Source organism: Podarcis pityusensis, assembly GCF_964106645.2.
Source record: "Podarcis pityusensis genome assembly, chromosome: 10".
Classification (NCBI taxonomy): domain Eukaryota; kingdom Metazoa; phylum Chordata; class Lepidosauria; order Squamata; family Lacertidae; genus Podarcis; species Podarcis pityusensis.
This window is the reverse complement of record NC_138035.1, coordinates 6,450,155-6,475,144: the sequence shown is the minus strand read 5'-3', so window position 1 is coordinate 6,475,144 and position 24,990 is coordinate 6,450,155. Positions and strand designations below refer to the sequence as shown.

Below are 24,990 nucleotides of genomic sequence, written 5' to 3'. Positions count from 1 at the left end.
TGCAGAGGGGCTTGCCATTCCACTCTAATTATTTACTTAATCCCATGCTGTCTGGTATGTGTACAGCACCTAATCCCCCCCCCTTGAATCCAGGACAAAATCATCTGGATATTCCTGAACTGAAATGGGAGCAATTTCTTTGGATGTTTACAAGGCTTATTAAATTGCTGCTGTGCTGTCTTCTGTAGCTATTGCAGACTAATAGCTTAGGCTGGCATCCATCTGTCTCAAGAAACAGTGGAGGTGAAGCCTTCGGGGGTGAAGTCAGATGATTGGAGAGTTGCAGCATCTGCTGTGTCTGTACAGACCAATACAGAGGAGACATGTTTTTTTGCAGCTGGGGCAGATGAAGGTGTCCAGTTGTGCTAATGCACATGCACCGTGACGTTTCTTCTCTGCATTCCCAGTGGCCATTCCTCCTCTGGTCACTGCTGCGGATGCACGATTGACTGTCTCCAGGTACTGATACCAGGTTCCATGTTTGGAATGAGCTGCCTGTTGAGTGCAACCTTCTCCAACCTGATTCTCTCCAGATGTGGTTCAAAACATCTGGAAGGCACCATGTTGTGGAAGGCTTGTTTAAGAGTCTCTGGGACCTGGTGGCCATTTACCTTCAGGCATTCCTGCTTGTGACCTTCATCTGTGGGATGTTGTGAAAAGCCAGCCTGGTGAATTTGTGTCTACAGAAGGCTGCCCCAGTTGAACCAGATTCAGGTAGGTAGCCGTGTTGGTCTGACGCAGTAGAAATACATTTTTTAAAATTAAAAAAATTGTCCAGTAGCACCTTAAAAAGGTAAAGGTACCCCTGCCCATACGGGCCAGTCGTGTCCGACTCTAGGGTTGCGCGCTCATCTCGCTCAAGAGGCCGGGAGCCAGCACTGTCCGGAGACACTTCCGGGTCATGTGGCCAGCGTGATTAAGTGGTGTCTGGCGAGCCAGCACCAGCGCGGCACACGAAAACGCCGTTTACCTTCCTGCTGTAAAGCGGTACCTATTTATCTACTTGCACTTAGGGGTGCTTTCGAACTGCTAGGTGGGCAGGAGCTGGGACCGAATGACGGGAGCTCACCCCGCCGCGGGGATTCGAACCGCCGACCTTGCGATCAGCAAGTCCTAGGCACTGAGGTTTTACCCACAGCGTCACCTGCGTCCCCACCTGCGTCCCCACAGTAGCACCTTAGAGGCCAGCTAAGTTTGTTCTTAGTATCTTGTTCTTGGTATCTGAAGAAGTGTGCATGCACACGAAAGCTCACACCAAGAACAAATTTAGCTGGTCTCTAAGGTGCTACTGGACTATTTATTTATTTTTATATATATATTTCCAGTTTAACCAGGCATGGAAATGCCTCTTGTTCAAGAGTGCACAGAGCTGAACTCAGCTCAGGGTCGTCTTGTGCTACTTTCTCAGGCTCCTTGAAAGGAAAGGCATTTGACAAGCACCAGCTTAGTGTTAACTCTGTGAAGACCCCCTTGCAAGTGATGGTAGTCAGAAGTCAGCTGCAAACCTGAAGCAGTGGCCAAAAAAACTTCCCAACCTCTTAAATGTACTCTCAGTGGCAAAGCCAACTTGGCCTTTCTGTAATGAGGAATGCCCGTTAATGTAGTAGCCCTTGTAGAAGTTTGTAACAGTAGCCTTAGAAATAGGTGTGTGTGTTCTTATATTGCAGATTGGCACTTCTTTAATGGTTTATCTTCTGCAAAACCTGGAAGCTGTCTTGTCTTCCTCTTACCTAACTAAAGCTGCAATGTTCTGCAGCCCTTAAATTTTATAGACTGCCTTCTACAAATCAGCTTGCTAAATGGTGCACAGATAAAAACTTAACAAATTACAAAGCTAGACATGTATTACATAAGTAGGGCCTGCAACAAAGTGTTGCAGTTTGTCCCCCATCCTGAAAAGAGAGCTCCTGTTCAGTATTCCAGCAAGCACCCCCAGGTCTGTTTTTCCTTTTCCATTTGTCACATGGCCTAGTGGGCATGATTGGTCCTCATTGTGTTGTTTGTGGCTTTGTTTGGTTTTTAGGTCCCCCTCAGGTATATTCCATGTTTTTTATACTTGCTCCAAGCGTGTCAACGCCTCCCTCTTGTTTCTTGACAGCCCTGCCTTGGCTGCAATCCTGGAGGTACTGACCCAGCAGAGTTTGCTATTATAAGGAGTTATAGTTCCAGAGAAATACACAGAGTTAAACAGCAAAACAGCAGTGGTGGTTCCTGTTCTGCAAATCACAGCATTAAGCACCTAGGCCTGGTGAACAAAAGAACGCTTACTTTGTCAGAGCAGTTCTGACCAAGAATGGTCGGTGCTCCTCTCAGCCAGAGCGGCCTCTCCTGTCCCTGCTATGTGGTCCCTTGAGAACTTTATGCGCCAACACTGAATTTCCCTCCGTTGTCATGTAAGGAAGTTTAGCTGCAAGTATTTTTAATGGATTGCGCTATAAAAGTCATACCAATGTTTGGGATAAACTTAGCAGTGAGTTTGCCTTGTCTCAGTTTGGGATGAGTTCTCCCAAGAAGGGAGAAGGGACCCCTGACCATTAAGTCCGGTCGTGACCGACTCTGGGGTTGCGGCGCTCATCTCGCTTTATTGGATGAGGGAGCTGGCGTACAGCTTCCGGGTCACGTGGCTAGCATGACTAAGCCGCTTCTGGCGAACCAGAGCAGTGCACGGAAACACCGTTTACCTTCCCGCCAGAGCGGTACCTATTTATCTACTTGCACTTTGATGTGCTTTCGAACTGCTAGGTTGGCAGGAGCAGGGACCGAGCAACGGGAGCTCACCCCGTCACGGGGATTCGAACCGCCGACCTTCTGATCGGCAAGTCCTGGGCTCTGTGGTTTAACCGACAGCACCACCTGCGTCCCTTTTAAGAACAAGATACCTTGAGCTTAATTCAGGTTGGGGCCGAATCGGCTCATTTTAAAGCTTGCCCCATTCTGAACTCCAGACCTTGCTGTGTTCCCAGGGGTGTCATTTTCCAAATTACCAGGTCTGTGGCCATTTGTGTGTGCCCCCCCTCCCCGTTTTTGCAGGCCTTCTTCCACTTCCGTAAAACATATCATCTTGTAGCAGCAGTTGGGAAGGGCCGCAGTGAACAGGCTGCTCCTTAAACCTTCATCAGGTCCTAAAGCCTGACTGGTACCCAGCTCAAGGACCCTTGCCAATGGATACCAAGCTACAATACCAGGGTTCCTTGCTGCTACAAAGGTAAATGGGTTTCTCCCCCCATGGGGATGAATTGAAAAGGAGCCATACTTGTTTTTGAGCTGAGCTGGAATTCAATAGTATTTTGGCATTGATTGCAGTAACCTTAACATTTCCCACCTGGAAGCGTGTGGGGTGGGGTGGGTGTTTCCAAAACTATTCATCAGCTTTAGATTTGGCAAATGACACACTGTGTACTGGCAGAGGTGGGGAGGGCAGGGAAGTATAAAGAACAAGCAAGAGCACAACTGTGTATCTGTCAGCAAGAGCCGAAATCCCTATAGAAAAAGCTGTACTTGCCCCACACCCCTTCTGGCGCTCGGTATGGAACTGGCTAGGGCGGAAGGCTCTCGGCTTTCGTTTTTAAAAATAGCATGTTCCTAGAGCTCATGCTTGCGGGTCCTGTTGCAGGTGCTGCACTTCCCAATCTCTGGAAAGTCCTGTCAAAGCCCTTTTGTAAGCGTTGTGTATTTTCCAGTTCCCAGCACAGCTACAAGGCTCATTGCAAAGTACCCACCCGGGCCGGATTGTTGTGGGCAGGTGTGGCGCAGAGCCTTCTGTGGAATCCCGTGTCTTGCAACTATATGCTGCGTTTTATTTGGCTTGGCTTGGCAGCCCCCCTACTAATGCTTCCAGAGTGTGCTGAGCAGCTCTCGGAGGCAAGTCTGATTTTGACCGAACTGTTGCCTCGCCATGGGGGCTCCTTGCCCGCCATTCACACAGTTTTCCTTGAGCGGTGCTTGTGTAAGCTGGTCACATCTACTGGCTTACGCAGGTGTGGTGTAGAATGTTGGACTAGGACCTAGGAGGGTTCAAACCTCCACTTGGCTATGTAGCTCATTAGGTGACCTTGCGCCAGTTGCAGTCTCAGCCTGAACTCCCTCACAGGATTGCTGTGAAGATAAAATGGGGAGGGAGGGGACCTGTGGGCCACCTTGAGCTCTTTGGAGGTAAGGTGGGGTAAAGGTAAAGGGACCCCTGGCCATTAGGTCCAGTTGTGACCGACTCTGGGGTTGCGGCGCTCATCTCCCTTTACTGGCCGAGGTAGCCGGCGTACAGCTTCCGGGTCATGTGGCCAGCATGATTAAGCCGCTTCTGGCGAACCATAGCAGCGCACGGAAATGCCATTTACCTTCCCGCTGGAGCGGTACCTCTTTATCTACTTGCGCTTTGAGGTGCTTTCGAACCGCTAGGTTGGCAGGAGCAGGGACTGAGCAACGGGAGCTCACCCTGTCGCAGGGATTCGAACCGCCGACCTTCTGATCGGCAAGCCCTAGGCTCTGTGGTTTAACCCACAGCACCACCCTCATGCCAAGGTGGGGTATTCATGCAATAAATAAAAATAAACTCTGTGTCTTATTGGCAGGCCTGTCCAGGGTATATATGCAGGAGGGCAGGGAGACAAAGCATGTCCTCTGTTGCCCCACTGTTTGGGAATGGATAATGTTGGTGATCAGCCTACATCAGGCGTTAGCTGCCCAGCTATTAGAGCAAATGCTTGAAGGCCATCTTGCAACTGCTTGGCCTGAGCCATAAATGCCTACACACCTCTCCTCTTGAGCTTACTGGTTGTTTTTTTTTTTTTTTTAAAAAGGATCAGTAGCATATTGAAAAACATTCCTTTTCTTGTCAACAGCTCTTCCAAAGAGGAAGGAAGGGAGGCGGTGTGATGCCAGAGTTCACTCTGACCTTGGAAGTTCAATAGCTATTCTTTTTAGGATGCTGGTCAGGAGAAGAATGTGTGTCTATGTGTGTTTTTCTCATGTTGTGCCAACTTCCTGCCTCCAAACAGTGAGTTCAGTCTGCTTGGCAGGTGTACTGAAAGTCCATACAATCTGGGGGGAAGCCTACATTTTCCAGTGGAACAGCTCCACAGAGGTCTTGGGCAAAAGGGGATTATATCTGTCCATAGAGAATAGGCCAATCATCAACTATCAGCATGGTAACTCAATGGAGCCTCCATCTGCAGGAGATGTATACCCCTGAATCCCAGTTGCGTAAGGGGCAAAAATGTGTGGTGGGATTAGGCCTCCATGCTCTGCTTGTGAGCTTCCCAGAAGCACCAAACTGGCCACTGTGGGACCCAGGGGCTCTCTCCTTCTGCTTGTCTCTCTCTGCTTCGTTCTAGCCTCACTTCTGCGCCTGTTTACATAGTTGTCCTGAGATAATGCCGCCTTAATTCTCTTCAATCTGCCTTTTTCCGTGACCAGAGGGTTATTCAGGGCCACCTCAGGCATTAATATGTTTATCAGAGCTGCTCTTCAGGTTTCCCAGGCTGGCCCATTTTACGGGAGATCGCATCTACTGCTCAAAAAGCTCTGTGCTCTGAAAGGCACTCCACTCCTCGTGGACCAAAGGGGGAATGAGAAGGCAGCCATTAATTTATTGGACCTTAAAACGAGGAGCAACTGGAAGTAAACTACTTTGATCTCCTCCCCTCAAATCCTTCATTTTGGAGTTTGTATTAAATATGGAGGCAGGTGATATATTTGGAGTTGGTTTGCTAGAGCCATATCTCGTGTGCACATATTTTTCCTGTCCCACTGTTGTCGTAGGCTAAGCAGGTTTTGCAAGCTCTTCCCCAACAGGGATTTGAAAGCTTGTAAGACCTGTTTGACCAGAGACAAAAGAGATGAGTGTGCACACCATGGAAAACAGCGTCTGAAAAACACTGCCTCCAAATAACTCTTTGGGGAAACAAATCATTTGCTTCCCATGATAGCTTTCGGGAAGAATGCATCATTCTTGCATGAGCACTTGGTGGGTTTCCATGAAAGAACCAGGTGTTCACCAGGGCGGCCATCTTTATCTGGAGGTGGGCGCTACGGATACAGCAGAGAGCTGAAACTGCACATTTAATCCTGACTAGTAGGGGGAAAGGGACACGGGTGGCGCTGTGGTCTAAACCACTGAGCCTCTTGGGCTTGCCGATCAGAAGGTCGGCGGTTCGAATCCCCACGGTGGGGTGAGCTCCCGTTGCTCGGTCCCTGCTCCTGCCAACCTAGCAGTTCGAAAGGACATCAAAGTGCAAGTAGATAAATAGGCACCGCTCCGGCGGGAAGGTAAACGGCATTTCCATGCGCTGCTCTGGTTCGCCAGAAGCGGCTTAGTCATGCTGGCCACATGTATGCTGTACGCCGGCTCCCTCGACCAATAAAGCGAGATGAGCGCCACAACCCCAGAGTTAGCCACGACTGGACCCAATGGTCAGGGGTCCCTTTACCTTTTAGTAGGGGGAAAGGCTCTGAGACACTGCCTGGCAGGATTTAAGAAATCTTGAAAAGCTTCTGGGAGAACAGAGGCGCAGAGTGACCTTGTTCCAAATGCCGTCAGCTTGGATTCAGCACCAGGGTCCCCCATGGGTGGGGTGAAGAGACTCTGCTGCTACAAAACCCCACATCCTATGTGAACCCTTGTCACTGGGTGGTGGGTACCAGGGTCAAACTGGGCACGAGATGGGGGCGATCTCCTGACCCTTTACCATTTGATACTGAAATCATAACCATGGGCAGCTTCAGATGTCGTCAGAGCAGTGACGGGAGGTGGGGCAGTTTAATTCGTCCCATCTGGCCGGTTTTCTGTAGATCAAAATGAAGCTGGGTGCCTTGCACCCCACCCTCCATAGATGGGAAAGCAGCATGGGAAGGGCAGTTTTAATTAGAGAGAGAAAATGCCCCATTAGGAAAGGCTCCCTCCCCACCATTCTCTACTACTCTGATCAAGTTTGCAGTCCCACCACCCCCAAACTGCATTTCAGATTTTAAAGATATAGGGCGACTGCATGCCGTCCTTCAACTGTACTTCTACTCTGGAGCGCAGGAAATGAGAAAGCCTCGCCTTGCAGACTACTGCTAAGAAGCAGCTGCTCCCCTGCTCAGCTAGAATCTATGGACATTTCCCGCAGGTCTCCATGGAGGGGTATTTGTGTTATTACCATTTATTAAGTTTTGTATCCCTCCCTCCTTCCTCCCAAAGGAGCCCAGGGCGGCAAAAAAACAAAGCAGCGAAAACAGTGCAATTAGAAACGAAAACATACTCGCGGCATTCTAAACTGTTTAAGAACATCTGCAAACGTGTTAGATCGAAAACATTCTGCTCAGAATACGCAGCACAATATTCCGCTATAAGACGCACCAGCTGGTTAACTCGAGGTGTCCGCAGACATTTCACAACAGCCGTCAGAATGTTATCCAGCCGCCATCGGGCAGAGTTGGAGGCAAATCAATGAGAGCAAGAACCAGGCGGGAAGGGGGGGGGTGTCAAGTGAAGGTTGTCCCTGGGAACTGAGGACACTTAAGCAGCACCTAAGGTTTTCTTAGGGACGCGGGTGGCGCTATGGGTTAAACTGCAGAGCCTAGGACTTGCCGATCAGAAGGTCGGTGGTTCAAATCCCCGCGACGGGGTGAGCTCCTGTTGCTCGGTCCCAGCTCCTGCCAACCTAGCAGTTCGAAAGCACTTCAAAGTGCAAGTAGATAAATAGGTACTGCTCTGGCGGGAAGGTAAACAGCGTTTCCGTGCGCTGCTCTGGTTCGCCAGAAGCGGCTTAGTCATGCTGGCCACATGACCCGGAAGCTGTACGCCGGCTCCCTCGGCCAATAAAGCGAGATGAGCGCCACAACCCCAGAGTTGTCCACGACTGGACCTAATGGTCAGGGGTTCCTTTACCTTTACCTTTTAAGGTTTTCTTAACATAGTGGCTAGACTGGCTTTCTCAAACCTAGGTTTCCAGCTGTTGTTGGACTACAACTCCCATCGTCCCTAGCTAACAGGACCGGTGGTCATGGGTGATGGGAGTTGTAGTCCAACAACAGCTGGAGACCCAGGTTTGGGAAACACTCCCGTATGTGGTGGACGTTGTGGAACACTTGAGAGGTTCTGGATTTTATCAGGAGACATTTCTTGTGGGGGTGCGGTGTAGCTTCCTACGTGGTTGAACTGGGACTGCGTCTGCCAGCCTTTTCCAACTTGCAGTTGTCCCCCAGATGTTTTGGGGCTACATCAGCCTCAGCCAGAGCAACCAATAATAATAATGGAAGTTTCATCCAAAACATCTGGACGGCAGGCACCAAGTTGGGGAAGGCTGTTGTAAACAGAGGAATTTGAGGACAGTGACTCTCCTGGTATTGTATTGCATATTGCTAAGAATTTCAGCGATCTCTTTCCTCGGCAAATGGCAACAGCTAATGTAGCAAAAGAATGTTACTGGGGAATTCAGTATGCAGATTCGGTCTTTTTGTGATATCTCCTACCTTGGACAAAATGTACTTTTGTTTCGAGCCTGCAGAAGTTCAGCTCCCCTGGGATCACGCACACAAACACACACACGCTTTTCTCCCTGATGTTTCCTTAAAAAACTATTTGTGCATGCATGCGGTTGTGCCAGTTCTTTCACTATTGGGATTCTACTACCTGCTAAGAATGAGGAAATGCCTCTGAGTTGGTCAGTTTTTGCAAAAGGGAAAGATGCCCAGAATATCCTGCTGCTCCCACTGAAGCTGTCCCTTGTCCAAGACTGTTGGAAGTGGGATATTGGGTGTACACAGTTGCCCTGAGGCCATTGGCACTGTTCTCTGGATGAGCAAGCAAGTGGCATATTACAAGGCTGAACCAACTCCCCTGGAGCCGTTGCTCAGGACCAGAGAGGCATCAGTTCTCCAGGATTAGGACAACGTCCAGGTCTAAATTCAGAATGGAAAACAGTCTGCTAAAAGCTTGCAGGAAACCTAGTCTTAATTGTACAAATCTCCTGTTTAGCGCTTAAGATACAGTGGTATGAAATGTCTTTAATGCTGTTTTTTTATTATTTTTAACCAAGGCTGGCAGAATGAATCGACTCTTAATCTTCCAGCACTTGCCAGAGCTGAACAAATATTTCAGAATCCATTACATTTCTTAGCAGCTGGGTATCTGGGATTTCCCCAGTTCTGGTTTTATGCCTTTAACCTGCACTTCGGACTCTCACTTGGATGAAGTTAAGCCTTAGAATGTTTGAACTGCTGGTTTTTGGCACGCTGGTTTCGACTTTCCTCGTGGGTTCGGGTAGGGAAGGGAACAGAATCACGTTGGCTCAGTCAGATAGTGCTGTGTGCAATCAGATTTGCCATTTTTTGTATGTTGTGTTATTACCATGGTTGCCTGTGGACTGCTGTGGGCCCTTATGGAAAGACAGTTTATAAATAGAGAAGGAGAGCTTTGTATTGCTCTCGCTGGCTCTGTGGTACAGTGTGGTGGAAGAGAGTAAAATGCAGTTTGCTGTAAGTTTTTGGTGTGTATTAGTCAGAGAGAGAGAGAGAGTCATTCAGAGGCCCACACCCCTAGGAAGTCTGCTTGTAGCAAGGACTTGGGTGGGATCTGCCAAGGCAGTAGAAATTATTTGCTGTATCAAACCTCTTTGTCAGTGAAAGCTACTCCCTTCAGTGGGGAAGTGGCCATAGCTCATTGGCACTTCACTTACTTTGCATGCTGAGAATCAAGGAATCTCAGACAAATTGAAAGAGATTTGTTAGCAGGGCTAGGGAAGACTGCTGGTATGGCTATTAATATAATTCCACATGGATCATGGGTGGGAAACCTTTATGGCTCCACAGACTCAATCCTTAGCTTCCCTCCCTGACCCCTTCTTTAGGGCTGCCATCACACCCACAGTTTGTACGCGGCCCAGCAACCACTTGGGGGAGCCACATTATTGCTGCTGGTAAGACAGTTGCCATGGCTTCAGTGCCCAGCGCTCTGCAATTTGCCACTGCCTGTCTGTCTCCACACCCTCACCCGGTGCTCAGAAGTTTTTGTGTCATTTATTCTTTTTTCCCCGCTTCCCCAGCTGCAGGGCTTTTTGACCCCGTGATCTGATCCAGCAAACCCAACGCAGTTTCAGTTTCTGAGCTTTTTGGGCAGTCTGGAGCCAGTATGAACACACCTTGTATTGAATTGGATTGTTGAGCCTTCTAGCCCACTTCTCTGTCTTCTCTGACAGGCAGTGGCACTCTAAGGCCTTCAGCAAAAAAATAAAAATAAAATTCTCAGCTCTGCTACCTGAGAACTTTTAAACTGCAGGTACCACAGATGCATACGGGACGCGGGTGGCGCTGTGGGTTAAACCACAGAGCCTAGGACTTGCCGATCAGAAGGTCGGCGGTTCGAATCCCCACGACGGGGTGAGCTCCCGTTGCTCAGTCCCAGCTCCTGCCAACCTAGCAGTTCAAAAGCACGCCAAAGTGCAAGTAGATAAATAGGTACCGCTCCGGCGGGAAGGTAAACGGCGTTTCCGTGCGCTGCTCTAGTTCGCCAGAAGCGGCTTAGTCATGCTGGCCACATGACCCGGAAGCTGGACGCTGGCTCCCTCGGCCAGTAAAGTGAGATGAGCGCCGCAACCCCAGAGTCGGCCACGACTGGACCTAATGGTCAGTGGTGCCTTTACCTTTACCTTTACCACATATGCATAGTTTATGCACTCCCACTGAACTGTGGCTCCTCACCTAAGGTTGAGTCTTGTGCTGGCTCCAGCATGATGAAAATGGGATTTGAACCCACGGCTCCATAGATGCAAGCTTGGGGCAGCGACCCTAAGTAAGGCACTGTGACATAGGAGCCGAGTGCTTAGTATAATAGGGTGTTGTGAGAACTAGGGCGAGGAGGTTTGTGGTTTCATTTTAAGTTACGCATCAGTTTCATGGGGTTCTGTTCAAAATATGTTGGGGTGCAGGGATCCTTTGGGCACTAAGTACATGTCTGGGCTTTTGAGGGCGCTAGCTCCAGGAACATAGAGCAGGGCACAGGGCTCTCCCCCCCCCCCCTTAAAAAGATAAAGGGACCCCTGACCATTAGGTCCAGTCATGACTGACTCTGGGGTTGCGGCGCTCATCTCGCTTTATCGGCTGAGGGAGCCAGCATACAGCTTCCGGGTCATGTGGCCAGCATGACTAAGCCGTTTCTGGCGAACCAGAGCAGCGCACGGAAACGCCATTTACCTTCCTGCCGGAGTGGTACCTATTTATCTACTTGCACTTTGACGTGCTTTCGAACTGCTAGGTTGGCAGAAGCCGGGACCGAGCAACGGGACCCGTCTTGAGGATTCGAACCGGCGACCTTCTGATCGGCAAGTCCTAGGCTCTGTGGTTTAACCCACAGCGCCACCCGCGGCCTCCCCCCCCCTTAGGAATGCACAAAAATACAGAGCTCTGGGCTTCCCCCTTTGTTGTCTTTGCTTCAGCTACTGGAAGCCAGCCTGTGTCAAGTCTTACAGCACTTCTGCAAAATGCACTTTTGCATTCTCTCTCCACCCCCACCCCCCCACCCCCGCAAGATAAAAAAAGGGGGGGGGGAATCATCTCAAAGAAACTGAAATCAGCAGCTGCCTCCTCTGAAAATAACACGTCTATTGTCTCATGGATTGCTTCAGATTTGGCATGATCTGTACTTTCGGAAAAGTCTCTTTCAACAGGTTATTTGAGGGCAAAGGAATTTCTTAGACTTGCAAGCTTAATTCTTCCTAGCTCAGCTTAACTGCTGCTTTCTCCTGAAGACCCTTTGCGCGTGGGGTGGGAGGAGCTGTGTACTTCTCATTTTTTTCTTTGTGTGTTAAGGGCTCAGGTTGCCGGGGGGGGGGGCGTCTCTGGGGGTTTTGATAGGTCTCTGGTAGAAATCTCAGCAGGCGGTGAAGTTGCTTAACGTAATGTAGAAGTCATGTCTTGTAATCCGAAGAGAGAAGAATGTACACAGCAGCCTCGTAGCGCTTTCATCGCTTTGAGCACCTTCCTCCTTGGCCCTCTTCTTTCTAGATCGGAGGGAGAAAGACACAGGGCCTTTTCCTGCTCCCTCCTCTAGCCGCTTGGGAAAGCAGTGGGGGGCAGCCATGCCTTGCTTCTTCCCAGCCTGGGAAAAGAGCAAAGCATCTTTTCTTCATGGGTCGTTGCAAGGCTTTGTGGGTGAAAATCCTTTCTGAGCTGCATCTGCAAATGGTTGAGGAGCTGTGTGGAGCCTGGAGCCCAGATTGTAGAACTTGGTTGCGTCTTGTGGTTTGTTGGGCTTGTGGTTTGTCTCACCCCATGCACATTGCAAGCTGTAACCATGGTCTGCCTTGCCATGCATTGTTTGTTAGGAAGAAAAACCCTGAGCCTGGGTTCGCTTATACAGTGGTACCTCGGGTTACATGCGCTTCAGGTTACAGACTCCGCTAACCCAGAAAGAGTGCCTCGGGTTAAGAACTTTGCTTCAGGATGAGAACAGAAATCGTGCTCCGGCGGCAGCGGGAGGCCCCATTAGCTGATGTGGTGCTTCAGGTTAAAAACAGTTTCAGGTTAAGAATGGACCTCCGAAACGAATTAAGTTCTTAACCCGAGGTACCACTGTACTGCTAAGCATGGGTAGGCAAACTAAGGCCTGGGGGCCAGATCTGGCCCGATCTCCTTCTAAATCCGGCCCACGGACGGTCCGGGAATCAGCATGTTTTTACATGAGTAGAATGTCCTTTTATTTAAAATGGATCTCTGGGTTATTTGTGGGGCATAGGAATTCGTTCATTCCCCCCCCCCCCCAAAAAAAAATATATAGTCCGGCCCCCAACAAGGTCTGAGGGACAGTGGACTGGCCCCCTGCAGAAAAAGTTTGCTGAGCCCTGCTGCTAAGGCATACTGTGGCTTATCTTCTGGTAGCGCTGCAGGAGTGGGCGAGAGGAGCAAAGCTTATAGGTTTTATTTTACAGGCTCTCTTAAATAAAGCGGCCACAGTTTTCTTACTGTGCTTGCTATTTGTGCTAAGCCTCCGTTTGGCTTAGCATTATGTGTAAACAAGGCCAGCCAATAGCCAGTCCACGTATAGAAGTTCCCTGTTGATGCGAGGTGACAAAACCTCCCAGGGTGGAGCTGAAGGAGTAGGAGAAGAAAGAGCTGTGAGTTGAGCAGGGGGCTTTTCCATCCTTTGGACCCCCTGGGAAATTCAGCAAACCTGCTGCTCCTGGAACTGGGTGGGGAGAGGCTGGGTGGGGAGAGGCTGATGATGATAATAATAATAATAATGTATTTATACCCCACCCCTCTGGCTGGGCTTCCCCAGCCACTCTGGGCGGTTTCCAACACAATATTAAAATACAGTAATGCATCAAACATTAAAAGCTTCCCTAAACAGGGCTGCCTTCAGATGTCTTCTGAAAGTCTGGTAGTTGTTGTTCTCTTTGACATCTGATGGGAGGGCGTTCCACAGGGCGGGTGCCACCACCAAGAAGGCCCTCTGCCTGGTTCCCTGTAACTTGGCTTCTTGCAGTGAGGGAACCGCCGGAAGGCCCTCGGCGCTGGACCTCAGTGTCCGGGCAGAACAATGGGGGTGGAGACGCTCCTTAAGGTATACAGGACCGAGGCCGTTTAGGACTTTAAAGGTCAGCACCAACACTTTGAATTGTGCTCGGAAACGTACTAGGAGCCAAAGGCAAATGGGGTTGACCTGGGTCAGGATAAAAGGAAAGGACTGTCGTTTGAATGGGGACTCCAGCAATGATAGAAATGTAATACAGTGGTACCTCTGGTTGTGAACAGGATCCGTTCCGGAGGCCCATTTGCAACATGAAAAGAGCGTAACCCGCAGCAGCGCATCTGCGCATGCGCGGGTTGTGATTCGCCGCTTCTGCACATGCGTGTGACGTCATTTTGCGCTTCTGCGCATGCGCGAGCGGCGAAACCCGGAAGTAACCCTTTCCGGTACTTCCGGGTCACCGCGGGACGTAACCTGAAAGAAAGTAACATGAAGCAAATGTAACACAGGTATGACTGTATATTAGATATTTTGCAAGGGGTAATGTTCTTGGGTGTTTATATTCCTGCAGTGCATTGTAAATACGGACTTTGATCAAAACTGTAAAATGCTTCTCATTGAGGGGGTGGGGGTTAGTGCTTTGCTTCTCACTGGCAGTCCCTCATCTAACCCTCATCTCAAAAAGAAAAAGAAAAAAAGGGTTCGTTGGAACAACATGCTGTGTGGCACAAAGGACTGCAGCTGCAATAGGGGAATATCAGAGTATCCCACATGCATGCATGAACACACACATCCATGCATAAGTATAGCTTCTACTCGCACAAGCATGTTTTGAGCCATAGTTATGACATCCGGCTTGCAGTTGTGCGGGGCCTGGTATCTCTTCCCCCTCGTCCACAGCAGAGCGAAACTTTTCCCAAGGTCAAGAGACGGTGGCTTACAATCTAGTCAGAATTCATCTGGAGTCTCTTCTTTGCTTCTCTTCCAAGAGCCGTACGTAGATCTTCTCCTGCTGGCAAATATTTGCACGGGCTTTTCTGCAGCCTTCCGACGGCATCGGAATCCTGGCTCCGTTACATTGTGCAGACACATTTCTTGGAATAATGTTTGGCAGAGGTGGTGTGGAGAGCTAGAACAGGTTTGGGTGGGAGAGTCGAGCAACGCCACAGAGGTGTGTGACCAAGGCTGCCTCGTACGAGCACGTTTCCCCCGAGCGGCTGAGGCAACCTAGTCAGATGGGCAGCATATAAATAAATTATTATTATTATTATTCTCTAAAGCTCTGAGATTGGAGTAAATCTGCACTCTGGTCAGTCTGTTGGTTTTTGTTGGGACATTTGACTTGTGTCTGAATTTCCACTTTCTCCAGATTTGAGTATTGCTTTCTTAAGCGGACCAAATGAGAAAAAAAAGGGGGGGGGGAGCCAGGATACACAACTTTGTTCTTGAAAGTTGCACATCCAGTTCCCTTTCTGGCAAATGGGACACCTTTTAGAAGGAGTTGGGGCAGAACTGAAGTCGCTCAGCCCAACCTGGCCCAGAACCAGCTTGTGGTTTTATTTCAAGTTCCTGCAGCAAGTAAGAGATCACACAGAGAAGCTGCGCAACATTTGATTATCTTCCTCTCCTCCCCTTTTTAAGAATATCAGTTAATAACTTAGGTATGGGCAGGCAGGCTGGTGAGAATTATTGTGGCCTACCAGCTTTGATTATTTGTTTAAGGCTTGCTTATGCTGTAGCCAGTTGTTTCTCAAGACTCAGGGCAGTAGGCATTTTATTACTATTATTATTCTAACCATTAAAGCACAATATTAATTTTTTAAAGTAACGTGTACAAGCATCAGATGCAAAGGATGACTGGATAGTTGGTTTTCTTTCAGAGCGCTGAAAGTTGTATGGCGTGTTTTGGGTGTTCAGGATTTCTTGGCTAAACAGTGTGTTGCCAAAGGTGACTTCTGGTATTTGCATTTAAAGCATTTCCTTTTATTGCCTTTCTGCAGAAAGCTCAGATACACCTGTACAGTAAGAGAGATAGCATAATGTGGTCTCTTCCTTCAAATTCCACCCGCCTTTCCCATGAATGAATGGGCAGTAAAATGGCAAATATAATTTATTGTGAACAAGAGTAAGGCGATGCATGCTGGGGCAATAAATGAATCTTTATTTCACTGGTGGTGATTGACCAGGGATCATAGTGGAGAGTTTGATGAAGTTGTCAGCCCAGTGTGCGCCAGCTGTCAAAAGGGGAAATTCCATACTGGGGATCATCAGGAAGGATACCTACAGGTACCGTAATGCCGTTACACAGATCTGTTGGAATACAAATCCCATTTGGAATACTGTGTGCAGTTCTGGTCAGCTTCTTGAAAAAGGTTCGGAAAAGAGACAACCAAATGACTCCTCCGCAAAGAAAGCTTGCAGCATAGGAGATTCTTTAGAGAAAATATGAGTAAGAGGTGACACGATAGAATCTTGTAAAATTATGCACAGCATACAGTGGTAAAAAGGTAAAGGTAAAGGGACCCCTGACCATTAGGTCCAGTCGTGGCCGACTCTGGGGTTGTGGCGCTCATCTCGCTTTACTGGCCGAGGGAGCTGGCGTACAGCTTCCGGGTCATGTGGCCAGCATGACTAAGCTGCTTCTGGCGAACCAGAGCAGCGCACGGAAACGCCGTTTACCTTCCCGCCGGAGCGGTACCTACTTATCTACTTGCACTTTCACGTGCTTTCGAACTGCTAGGTTGGCAGGAGCAGGGACTGAGCAACAGGAGCTCACCCCGTCGCGGGGATTCGAACCGCCGACCTTCTGATCGGCAAGCCTTAGGCTCAGTGGTTTAACCCACAGCGGCTCCCGCGTCCCTTAAGGGAAGTAATAGACCCACTCTATTTTGCCACACCTGGAATACTGTGTCCAATTCTGGGCACCACAGTTTATGAAGGATGTTGACAAGCTGGACGATCAGGGGTCTGGAAACCAAGCCTAACGAGGAAGAGCTGAGGGAGCTGGGGATATTTAGCCTGGAAAAGAGAAGACTGAGAGGAGCTATGAAAGCTATCTTCAAATATCCAAAGGGCTGCCACATGGAGGATGGAGCAAGCTTGTTTTCTCCTGCTTCAGAGAGCAGGACTCGAATCAACGGCCTCAAGTTACAAGAATGGAGATTCTGACTCAACGTCAGGAAGACCTTTCTGACAGTAAGAGCTGTTTGACAGTGGAACGGATTCCCTTGGGATGTGGTGGAATCTCCTTCCTTGGAGGCTTTTAAGCAGAGGTCGGATGTGCCACCCGCATCCCTGAATACAGTGGTATCTCGGCTTAATAACTTAATTCGTTCTGGAGGTCCGTTCTTAACCCGAAAGTGTTCTTAACCTGAAGCACCACCTTAGCTAATGGGGCCTCCTGCTGCCGCCGCACCGCCAGAGCACGATTTCTGTTCTCATCCTGAAGCAAAGTTCTTAACCCAAGGTACTATTTCTGGGTTAGCGGAGTCTGTAACCTGAAGCGTCTGTAACCTGAGGTACCACTGTAGAGAAAAGCTCCCCCGCCCTTTCGTAGCACTGGGAACTCGTGGGCACCCAGAGAATTTGAATGTTGGAAGATTCAGGACAGATAAAAAATAAAGTGCTGGTTCACATAGCACATAGTTAAAACTCTGGGATTTGCTCATGCAGGAGACAGTGATGGCCAGCAACTTGGGATGGCTTGAAAAAGAGGATTGGACGGATTCATGGAGAGGGCTAATGACGGCTGCTAGCCGTGATGGCTCTGTTGGCCTCCACGATTTGAGGCAGCAGATCTTCTGAAGACCAGTTGTTGGAAATGAGAGGAGGGGAGAGTTTCTCTTGTGCCTGGGGTCCTACTTGCGAGTTTCCCCCAGGCGTCTGTCTGGTTGGCCACTATGAGGACAGGATTCTGGACTAGATGGGCCACTGGCCTGATCCAGCAAACTCCTCCGATCTTAAAGCTCTCAATACAGAAATGAAGCCAATGCTAGAATCTGTAACCTGAAGTCATTTACAGGTTTCAAGTCTTTATAGCCTGAACTCTGTTTCACCTGTGTTGTCTGGCCAGGTACTTTGGGTCTGCTTAAACCACGGCAAACGGCCTCAGACATATTTTGAACAGGCTTCATTTATGAGAGGATTATTTCAGATTTGCCGGTAAAGGAATTCTAACAATCTGCTGTTCCTGGGGTGCCAGGGTTCTCGAGAGTTTGATAAGCCTCGCGCACATGACAAACGTTTCCTTGACTTGCGTGCATTTAGTATTGAAAGTAAACATGAAGTCACCATCCTAGGAGGACTCAACGAATTTGTAGTGAAGTTCTATGGACCACAAGGAAGTAAGTATGCAAATATTCCCCACCATTTGTGATACTTAAGCTGTTGGTTTTTTTAAGCACTTACTACATAATTTGTTGATTTGCCAGGAAAGCGTACCACTGAGAAGAAAGGAAGGTGTTTGGGTGGGTTTTTGGTTTCCCCCCTGTTTCTTTTTTACAAAAATGCCCATCCCCTGTGCCTCTCATGAAATATGTCCTGTCTTACTGTGAGGCTGGGGCTAACACTTTAGCACCTGTGAGTGCAGTGGTGCCCTTCCAGACTTTGCCTGGCACCTACAAAAGCCTCCAGGTTCCCATGCCTCCTGCTCACTACCCTGGTCACCACGAGGTGGCATGGGTGGTTTACTCCCCAACCACCTTGGAAAAGTACACAGAACCAGAAGAGGAAGCTGAAAGAGTTATACCTTTCCTCCACTTTTCAAAGCTCAGGTCAGCACTAGAGCTGTTGGATGGAAGGCAGAGTGACCAAGAAGATGGTGGGGAATAATAATAATAATAATAATAATAATAATAATAATAATTTATTTGTACCCTGCCCATCTGGCTGGGTTTCCCCAGCCACTCTGGGCGGCTTCCACAAAGACCAAAAATACACTAAGATGTCACACATTAAAAACTTCCCTGAACAGGGCTACCTTCAGATGTCTTCTAAACGTCAGGTAGTTATTTTTCTCTTTGACATCTGATGGGAGGGCATTCCACACGGCGGGCGCCACCACCGAGAAGGCCCTCTGCCTGGTTCCCTGTAACCTCACTTCTCGCAATGAGGGAGCCGCCAGAAGGCCCTTGGAGCTGGACTTCAGCATCCGGGCAGACGCTGGGAAGGGAAGGAAACTGGGTGGAAGAGGAAAAGGAAACAGTTGAGGAAGGGAGAGAAAATTGGATGAAAGAGAGATGGGGCACCTCCACGCACTTTGGACCAAGTAGAATGGATCCTCTTAAAATGGCATACTATTTTCCCCAGAGGTTCCCTGCTGCCACCTCCCATCAAATCACAGGTCACCTCTAGCTCCACTGACCAAACCGTAAGAATCATGGATCTGGGGCACCGATCCTTATGGATTCTCATAAGTGATTCCCTCAAAAGCACCATCAAATCGTAGGTCACCTCTGCATACATGGTTGTGTTCTGTGATCTGGTGGTTGGGCTTTCACAATCCTTTGTCAAAATCATGAGAATCCATGCTGTGGATGAATATTTTTATGACGCTAGCAAGCACCAGAACTGCTCTTTGTTGTGTAGTCCATCACTGTAAGCTTTCATTTGATGGTGAGTTTTGGGAGGACCCTGTGTAAATACAGAAATTCACAAGGCTCTGGATTAGGTTTTTACCCAGGCCCCTTGGAAAAGCCAAGTATTTTTGTGTGTGGCCATTAAATATAGGGTAGTCCAAAAAGCTGAAGGCACAATGCCATTGGGAAGGTCTCCTGCAAAAGCCCCATTGGAAGCAAATGGGTTATCATTCAGTCCTTTATGTGCCTTTACGGTTAAGAATGCAAACCATGCTTGAAGATATTTGTTCAGTTTGTGTTTGTGCAGCTAACACCATTTTCCTTCCCTGATTGCAGCACCGTACGAAGGTGGCGTGTGGAAAGTTAGAGTGGACCTTCCTGACAAATACCCCTTCAAATCCCCATCTATAGGTAACGGATTCAAATGTTTACCATTTTTCTTGCTTGTTTAACTCCTAAAGGAAACTCCCAAATTATCCATAACACTCTGCCAAGGTTGTTGTTGTTTAAGTAAAGAGGTGAGATAACAATGTCTGAACAATGGTCAGGTGTTCCATAGCTTGGAACCACCCACCCAGGAGCTGAGAGATCGAACCTCAGGTCTCTAGACTACAAGCTTCATATATGTAGCTGATGTGCCCTGAGCTTTGATCTTCTCTCTGCACTCCTTCTACTCACCCCTGCCTCTCTGCATTTGAGCAGCACCAGGAAGCTCCAGACTAAGAAATTGGAAGTGGTATTTAGCACTACTAGTCCCTGCAACACACACACACACACCATCAGAACTGGCGCAGGTGTGTTGACTGGTCCATGCGTCTAAGCAGGACAATCAGTCCATGTGCAGTCCGCACAGCTGGCTTTCTACAGTGAACATGGCATTGTCCAGTGAGAGGGGAAAGCACATCTGTAGGCCTGTGAACTAGAAGCTTGTATTTCTAGGAACCATGCCTTTTTCTCCAAATGGATGCAGAAGATACTGTCTCCCTGACTAACCAGGCTCTCTTAAAGGTAAAGGGCCCCTGACCATTAGGTCCAGTCGCGGACAACTCTGGGGTTGCGGCGCTCATCTCGCTTTATTGGCTGAGGGAGCCGGCGTACAGCTTCCGGGTCATGTGGCTAGCATGACTAAGCCGCTTCTGGCGAACCAGAGCAGCACATGGAAACGCCATTTACCTTCCCGCCGGAGTGGTACCTACTTATCTACTTGCACTTTGACGTGCTTTCGAACTGCTAGGTTGGCAGGAGCAGGGACCGAGCAACGGGAGCTCACTCCGTCACGGGGATTCGAACCGCCGACCTTCTGATCGGCAAGTCCTAGGCTCTGTGGTTTAACCCACAGCGCCACCCAGATCCCAACCAGGCTCTCTTAAGTATTGCCAAAGTTGAAAGCTCAGTGGCTCTATGCCTGCTGAGGATGGGGTTGCTTCCTTGCGGTAAATGATACAGGTGATAAGAGTGTATGGTTTTTGTCTCACTCTTCCCAAAGCGTGTTTATTCTTCCCTACAAACTTCTCCTCCTTGTGACCAAAAGGAGAGCTTGTAGAATTCAGGGCAGGGCACAGTGTGGTTGTTTCTCTCCACCCACCCCCCATCACTTGGGAAGAGAGCTTTCCTCCACCCTCCTTGGTGCCCCCCACTGCCAGACCTCCTGTATGAGTCATCAGCTCTTGCGTACTTGAGTGGGAGAAGGCAATATGATGATATGTGGGTGCCACCTACAGGACAGGAGGGCACAACAGATTGGAAGCCAGGGGTGATCAGGCAGTGAGAAGGCTCACCCCTCCTCGCCGTATTGAAAGTAAAGGAGTTCATCTAAGGACACAAGTGGGGCACAGTCTAAATCTTCTCTCGGTACACAGTGACACAGCATCTGAGCATCTACGAATTCTCACCCTGGGTTCTGTGTCTTGGTCGGTCCCATTAGAGCAGGCATCCCCAACCTGTGGCCCTCCAGATGTTTCGGCCTACAACTCCCATGATCCCTAGCTAACAGGGCCCAGTGGTCAGGGATGATGGGAATTGTAGTCCAAAACATCTGGAGGGCCGAAGGGTGGGGATGCCTGCATTAGAGCATGACAGAGCACTGGGACTTGCTTTCATTGTTTTCTTTGCAGGTGCAACTTTGAGTATGGGACAAACCCATGTTTACAGTTTCCAAGCAGTGGGTTTTGTTGCTAAACTTCAGTTTTAAAACATGAAGTTGGGAGGCAGCAGTGAATTGCGGCAAAGTCTCACATGCTTTTCCTGGAGTTTTGAAAAGGGAGGTGCTAATTCAGCAGTGACTGTGCATTTCCACTTAAGGGTAGGTTTATATGTCAAGCCACAGAGGTGCTTATGAGGACTCTTCCATCTAGGGAACAGGAGACGCTTGAGGGAGAAGCGGTGTGGAGACGTCATGCGTCTCTTAAAGATGCTTGGACAAGACAGGCGGCCTCCTCTTCCAGCCTAACATCCTGCTTTGAGTCAGCAGGCCGTGGCTGTTTTCATTACTTAAAATAGACCTTTGCATAGTGTATCTGCATTCTATTTTCAGTGTGCGTTGCTTCTTCCCTAATTTGCTTTTCAACTACTGTCAGCCCACTTAACACACAGCGTTCTCTAGGGCGGGCCCAGGCTTGCGTCCTCAGCCAACTCAAGTGTCGCCACTTGGGAGAAAAACCCACCTAGGGTGGAGCTGAGTTTGTGCAGCTACAGGAAAGCTGGCCGTACATCTGCCTGTTAAGAAACCCAGCGCTGCATTTGTTGAACGGAAATGTGTACGGATGCCAGATTTTTAGTAGCACTCGGAACTAACCTCTCAAGTAGATAGAATCATAGAATTGTAGAGTTGGAAGGGACCCCAGGAACATCTAGTCCAACCCCCTGCAATGCAGGAATCTCAGCTAAAGCGTCTATGACACATGGCCATCCGACCTCTGCTTAAAAACCTCCAAGGAAGGAGATTCCACCACATCCCAAGGGAATCCGTTCCACTGTCAAACAGCTCTTACTGTCAGAAAGGTCTTCCTGACGTTGAGTCAGAATCTCCATTCTTGTAACTTGAGGCCATTGATTCGAGTCCTGCTCTCTGAAGCAGGAGAAAACAAGCTTGCTCCATCCTCCATGTGGCAGCCCTTTGGATATTTGAAGATAGCTTTCATAGCTCCTCTCAGTCTTCTCTTTTCCAGGCTAAATATCCCCAGCTCCCTCAGCTGTTCCTCGTTAGGCTTGGTTTCCAGACCCCTGATCGTCCAGCTTGTCAACATCCTTCATAAACTGTGGTGCCCAGAATTGGACACAGTATTCCAGGTGTGGCAAAATAGAGTGGGTCTATTACTTCCCTTAAGGGACGCGGGAGCCGCTGTAGGTTAAACCACTGAGCCTAAGGCTTGCCAATCAGAAGGTCGGCGGTTCGAATCCCCGCGACGGGGTGAGCTCCCGTTGCTCAGTCCCTGCTCCTGCCAACCTAGCAGTTCGAAAGCACGTGAAAGTGCAAGTAGATAAGTAGGTACCGCTCCGGCGGGAAGGTAAACGGCGTTTCCGTGCGCTGCTCTGGTTCGCCAGAAGCGGCTTAGTCATGCTGGCCACATGACCCGGAAGCTATACGCTGGCTCCCTCGGCCAATAAAACGAGATGAGCACCACAACCCCAGAGTCGGCCACGACTGGACCTAATGGTCAGGGGTCCCTTTACCTTTTATTACTTCCCTTGATCTGGACGCTAGACTTCACTTAGAAACAAGCTGGGCATCCGAGCCTTGAAATATTTGGACAAGAATGAGGGCAACTTCTTCTTTTCCCTCAAATGTTTGCCGTTTTGTACACGTGTAGCTGGCACTTTACAGGGGTGACTCTGCAGAATCTTGGGAATTTTCCACTCAGCTGTCCCCATCTCGCATCCAGTTTCTGAGTTGTTGGCACCTACCATTCAGTATGTCTCGCACATCTGCAGGAGACTAAAGGATGTCCCCAAGCCTTTAGCTCCTGACAGAACCTGCATCTCAGTATTCTTGCCACGTTCTTCCCGACAAACACAAATGGTAGTTCGGCAACCTAAATGGAGAGGTGATTCACATCACTCTGTAGTAAGGGCAGCCTGCACAGTTACCCTCCTTTGGAATTCCACTGTCTTTGGAATTGCTTCCCTACCAACTTTAGCAAACGCAGGCTAGGGAACCAATTGATGGGTGTAACTGTCAGTTTGCTCTTTTTAGGTGGGTTTTCAGGGGTCAGCAAACTTTTTCAGCAGGGGGCCGGTTCACTGTCCCTCAGACCTTATCTTGAAATAAGACTATATTTTGAAGGGGGGGAAAGAACAAATTCCTATGCCCCACAAATAACCCAGAGATGCATTTTAAATCAAAGCACACATTCTGCTCATGTAAAAACACCAGGCAGGCCCCACAAATAACCCAGAGATGCATTTTAAATAAAAGGACACATTCTACTCATGTAAAAACATGCTGATTCCCGGACCTTCGGCGGACTGGATTTAGAAGGCGATTGGGCTGGATCCAGCCCCAGGCCTTAGTTTGCCTACCCATGGTTTAAGTACAGGAATTGCCCAAGGGAGAGCATTCGTGGTTCACTTCCCTCTGCTGATCTTCCTGCTATTCACTTGGTCTGGCTTTTTAAAGAACCTGTAGTCTTTGCTTTTCTTGCTTTCCAAAAACATACCTGTAGAAGTAGCGGCTTAGTCATTCTGGCCACATGACCCAGAAGCTGTACACCGGCTCTCTCGGCCAATAAAGCAAGTTGAGCGCCGCAACCCCAGAGTCGGCCATGACTGGACCTAGTGGTCAGGGGGCCCTTTTACCTAAAAAAACAACAACAAGAAGATGATCTCAACTAGGATTCTCCTCAGTATCACTTGATGCTCCTGCTCTCATTTTGAAAAGATCTATCCATGTTGTGCAAAAAAATAAATACTATACTATACAATTTTTTTAAAAAAAATTAATGTGAGAGCAGCGCTGTGTGAAGCAGCAAAGCCCGTGTGGAAGCACCGAGAAGTAGCGCCCAGAGCAACAGCTGGCGCCGAAAGCCCGTGTTAAGAGAAGCTGACAGAGGGTTCAGCTAGGCCAGAGAATAAGATAGTAAGAACAGCCTTGCTGGGTTAAGGCCAGTGACTCATCTAGTACAGCATCCTATTCTCATAGCCCAAACAACCCAAGCAGAAGTTGAGCACATCTGCACCCCTTCTATTTGTGATGCCCAGCAGCTGGCGTCCAGAGGCTTCTTGCCACCCTAAGTGATGGTAGAACATAGACATTGTGGCTCGTAGATGTTAGGGACGAGAGAGAGGAGCCAAGAACCTCCAGAGTGGCAAGGCCAGGGAAGTGGTCCCAGATGTGTTGCAGCCAAGAGGAGGACGAGGTGGCAATGAGGAGCAAGGATGCAGGATTCCTGTTGGAGGGTTTCATAAGAGAAGGGAGGGACGCCAAGCAGCGATGGCTGCAGGCAAGATTCAGTGCCTGAGGAGGAGAGGGCAAAAGCCATGGGAGGTTTATAGCAGGGGTGAGGAGCCTCAGGACTACAACTCCCATCACCCTTGGCCATGCTTGCTGCTATGGCTGATGGGCTTTGAAGTCCTAACATCGAGTGGGGCTCCAGAGTCCTCAGCCCTGGCTGATGCCTATAAACCAGCGTTTCCCAAATTAGGTTTTTTCTTTTTGATCCTCTGTTCCGAGCATCCTGTCACCCCTGGGAGTCACGAGGGGAGCTGTTGGTGCTCTGTTTTCAAAAATTCTTAGTAGCTCTATCCTTTCGTGTTTGAATAGATTTCTTGCTCTAAAAATAAAATTTGCCAGGTTATGATCTAGAAACGTGATCAGAGCTCGTACCGAGTGACTGTCTTGATATAAGTACCCTGTGGCAACTGTGTCAGATGTTTTTACCACCCCTGGTAAAATACCATTTAAAATGGACAGGAGGTGCTTCAGGCGATCCATCCCAGCACATGGGCCCAACAGCTTTGGATAATTGGCCAAAA

The 24,990-nt window shown here is 48.9% G+C and overlaps 1 protein-coding gene across 1 annotated transcript in view; it reads left to right on the top strand.

Moving 5' to 3' along the window:
- UBE2H (ubiquitin conjugating enzyme E2 H) overlaps window positions 1-24,990 on the top strand; it is a 61,920-nt gene that overhangs the window by 19,278 nt on the left and 17,652 nt on the right. Inside the window, exons 2-3 of the mRNA XM_081023301.1 lie at window positions 17,711-17,787; window positions 19,357-19,431. Coding sequence (XP_080879427.1) covers window positions 17,711-17,787; window positions 19,357-19,431 — 152 coding nt within the window. The remainder of the gene's footprint in view (window positions 1-17,710; window positions 17,788-19,356; window positions 19,432-24,990) is intronic.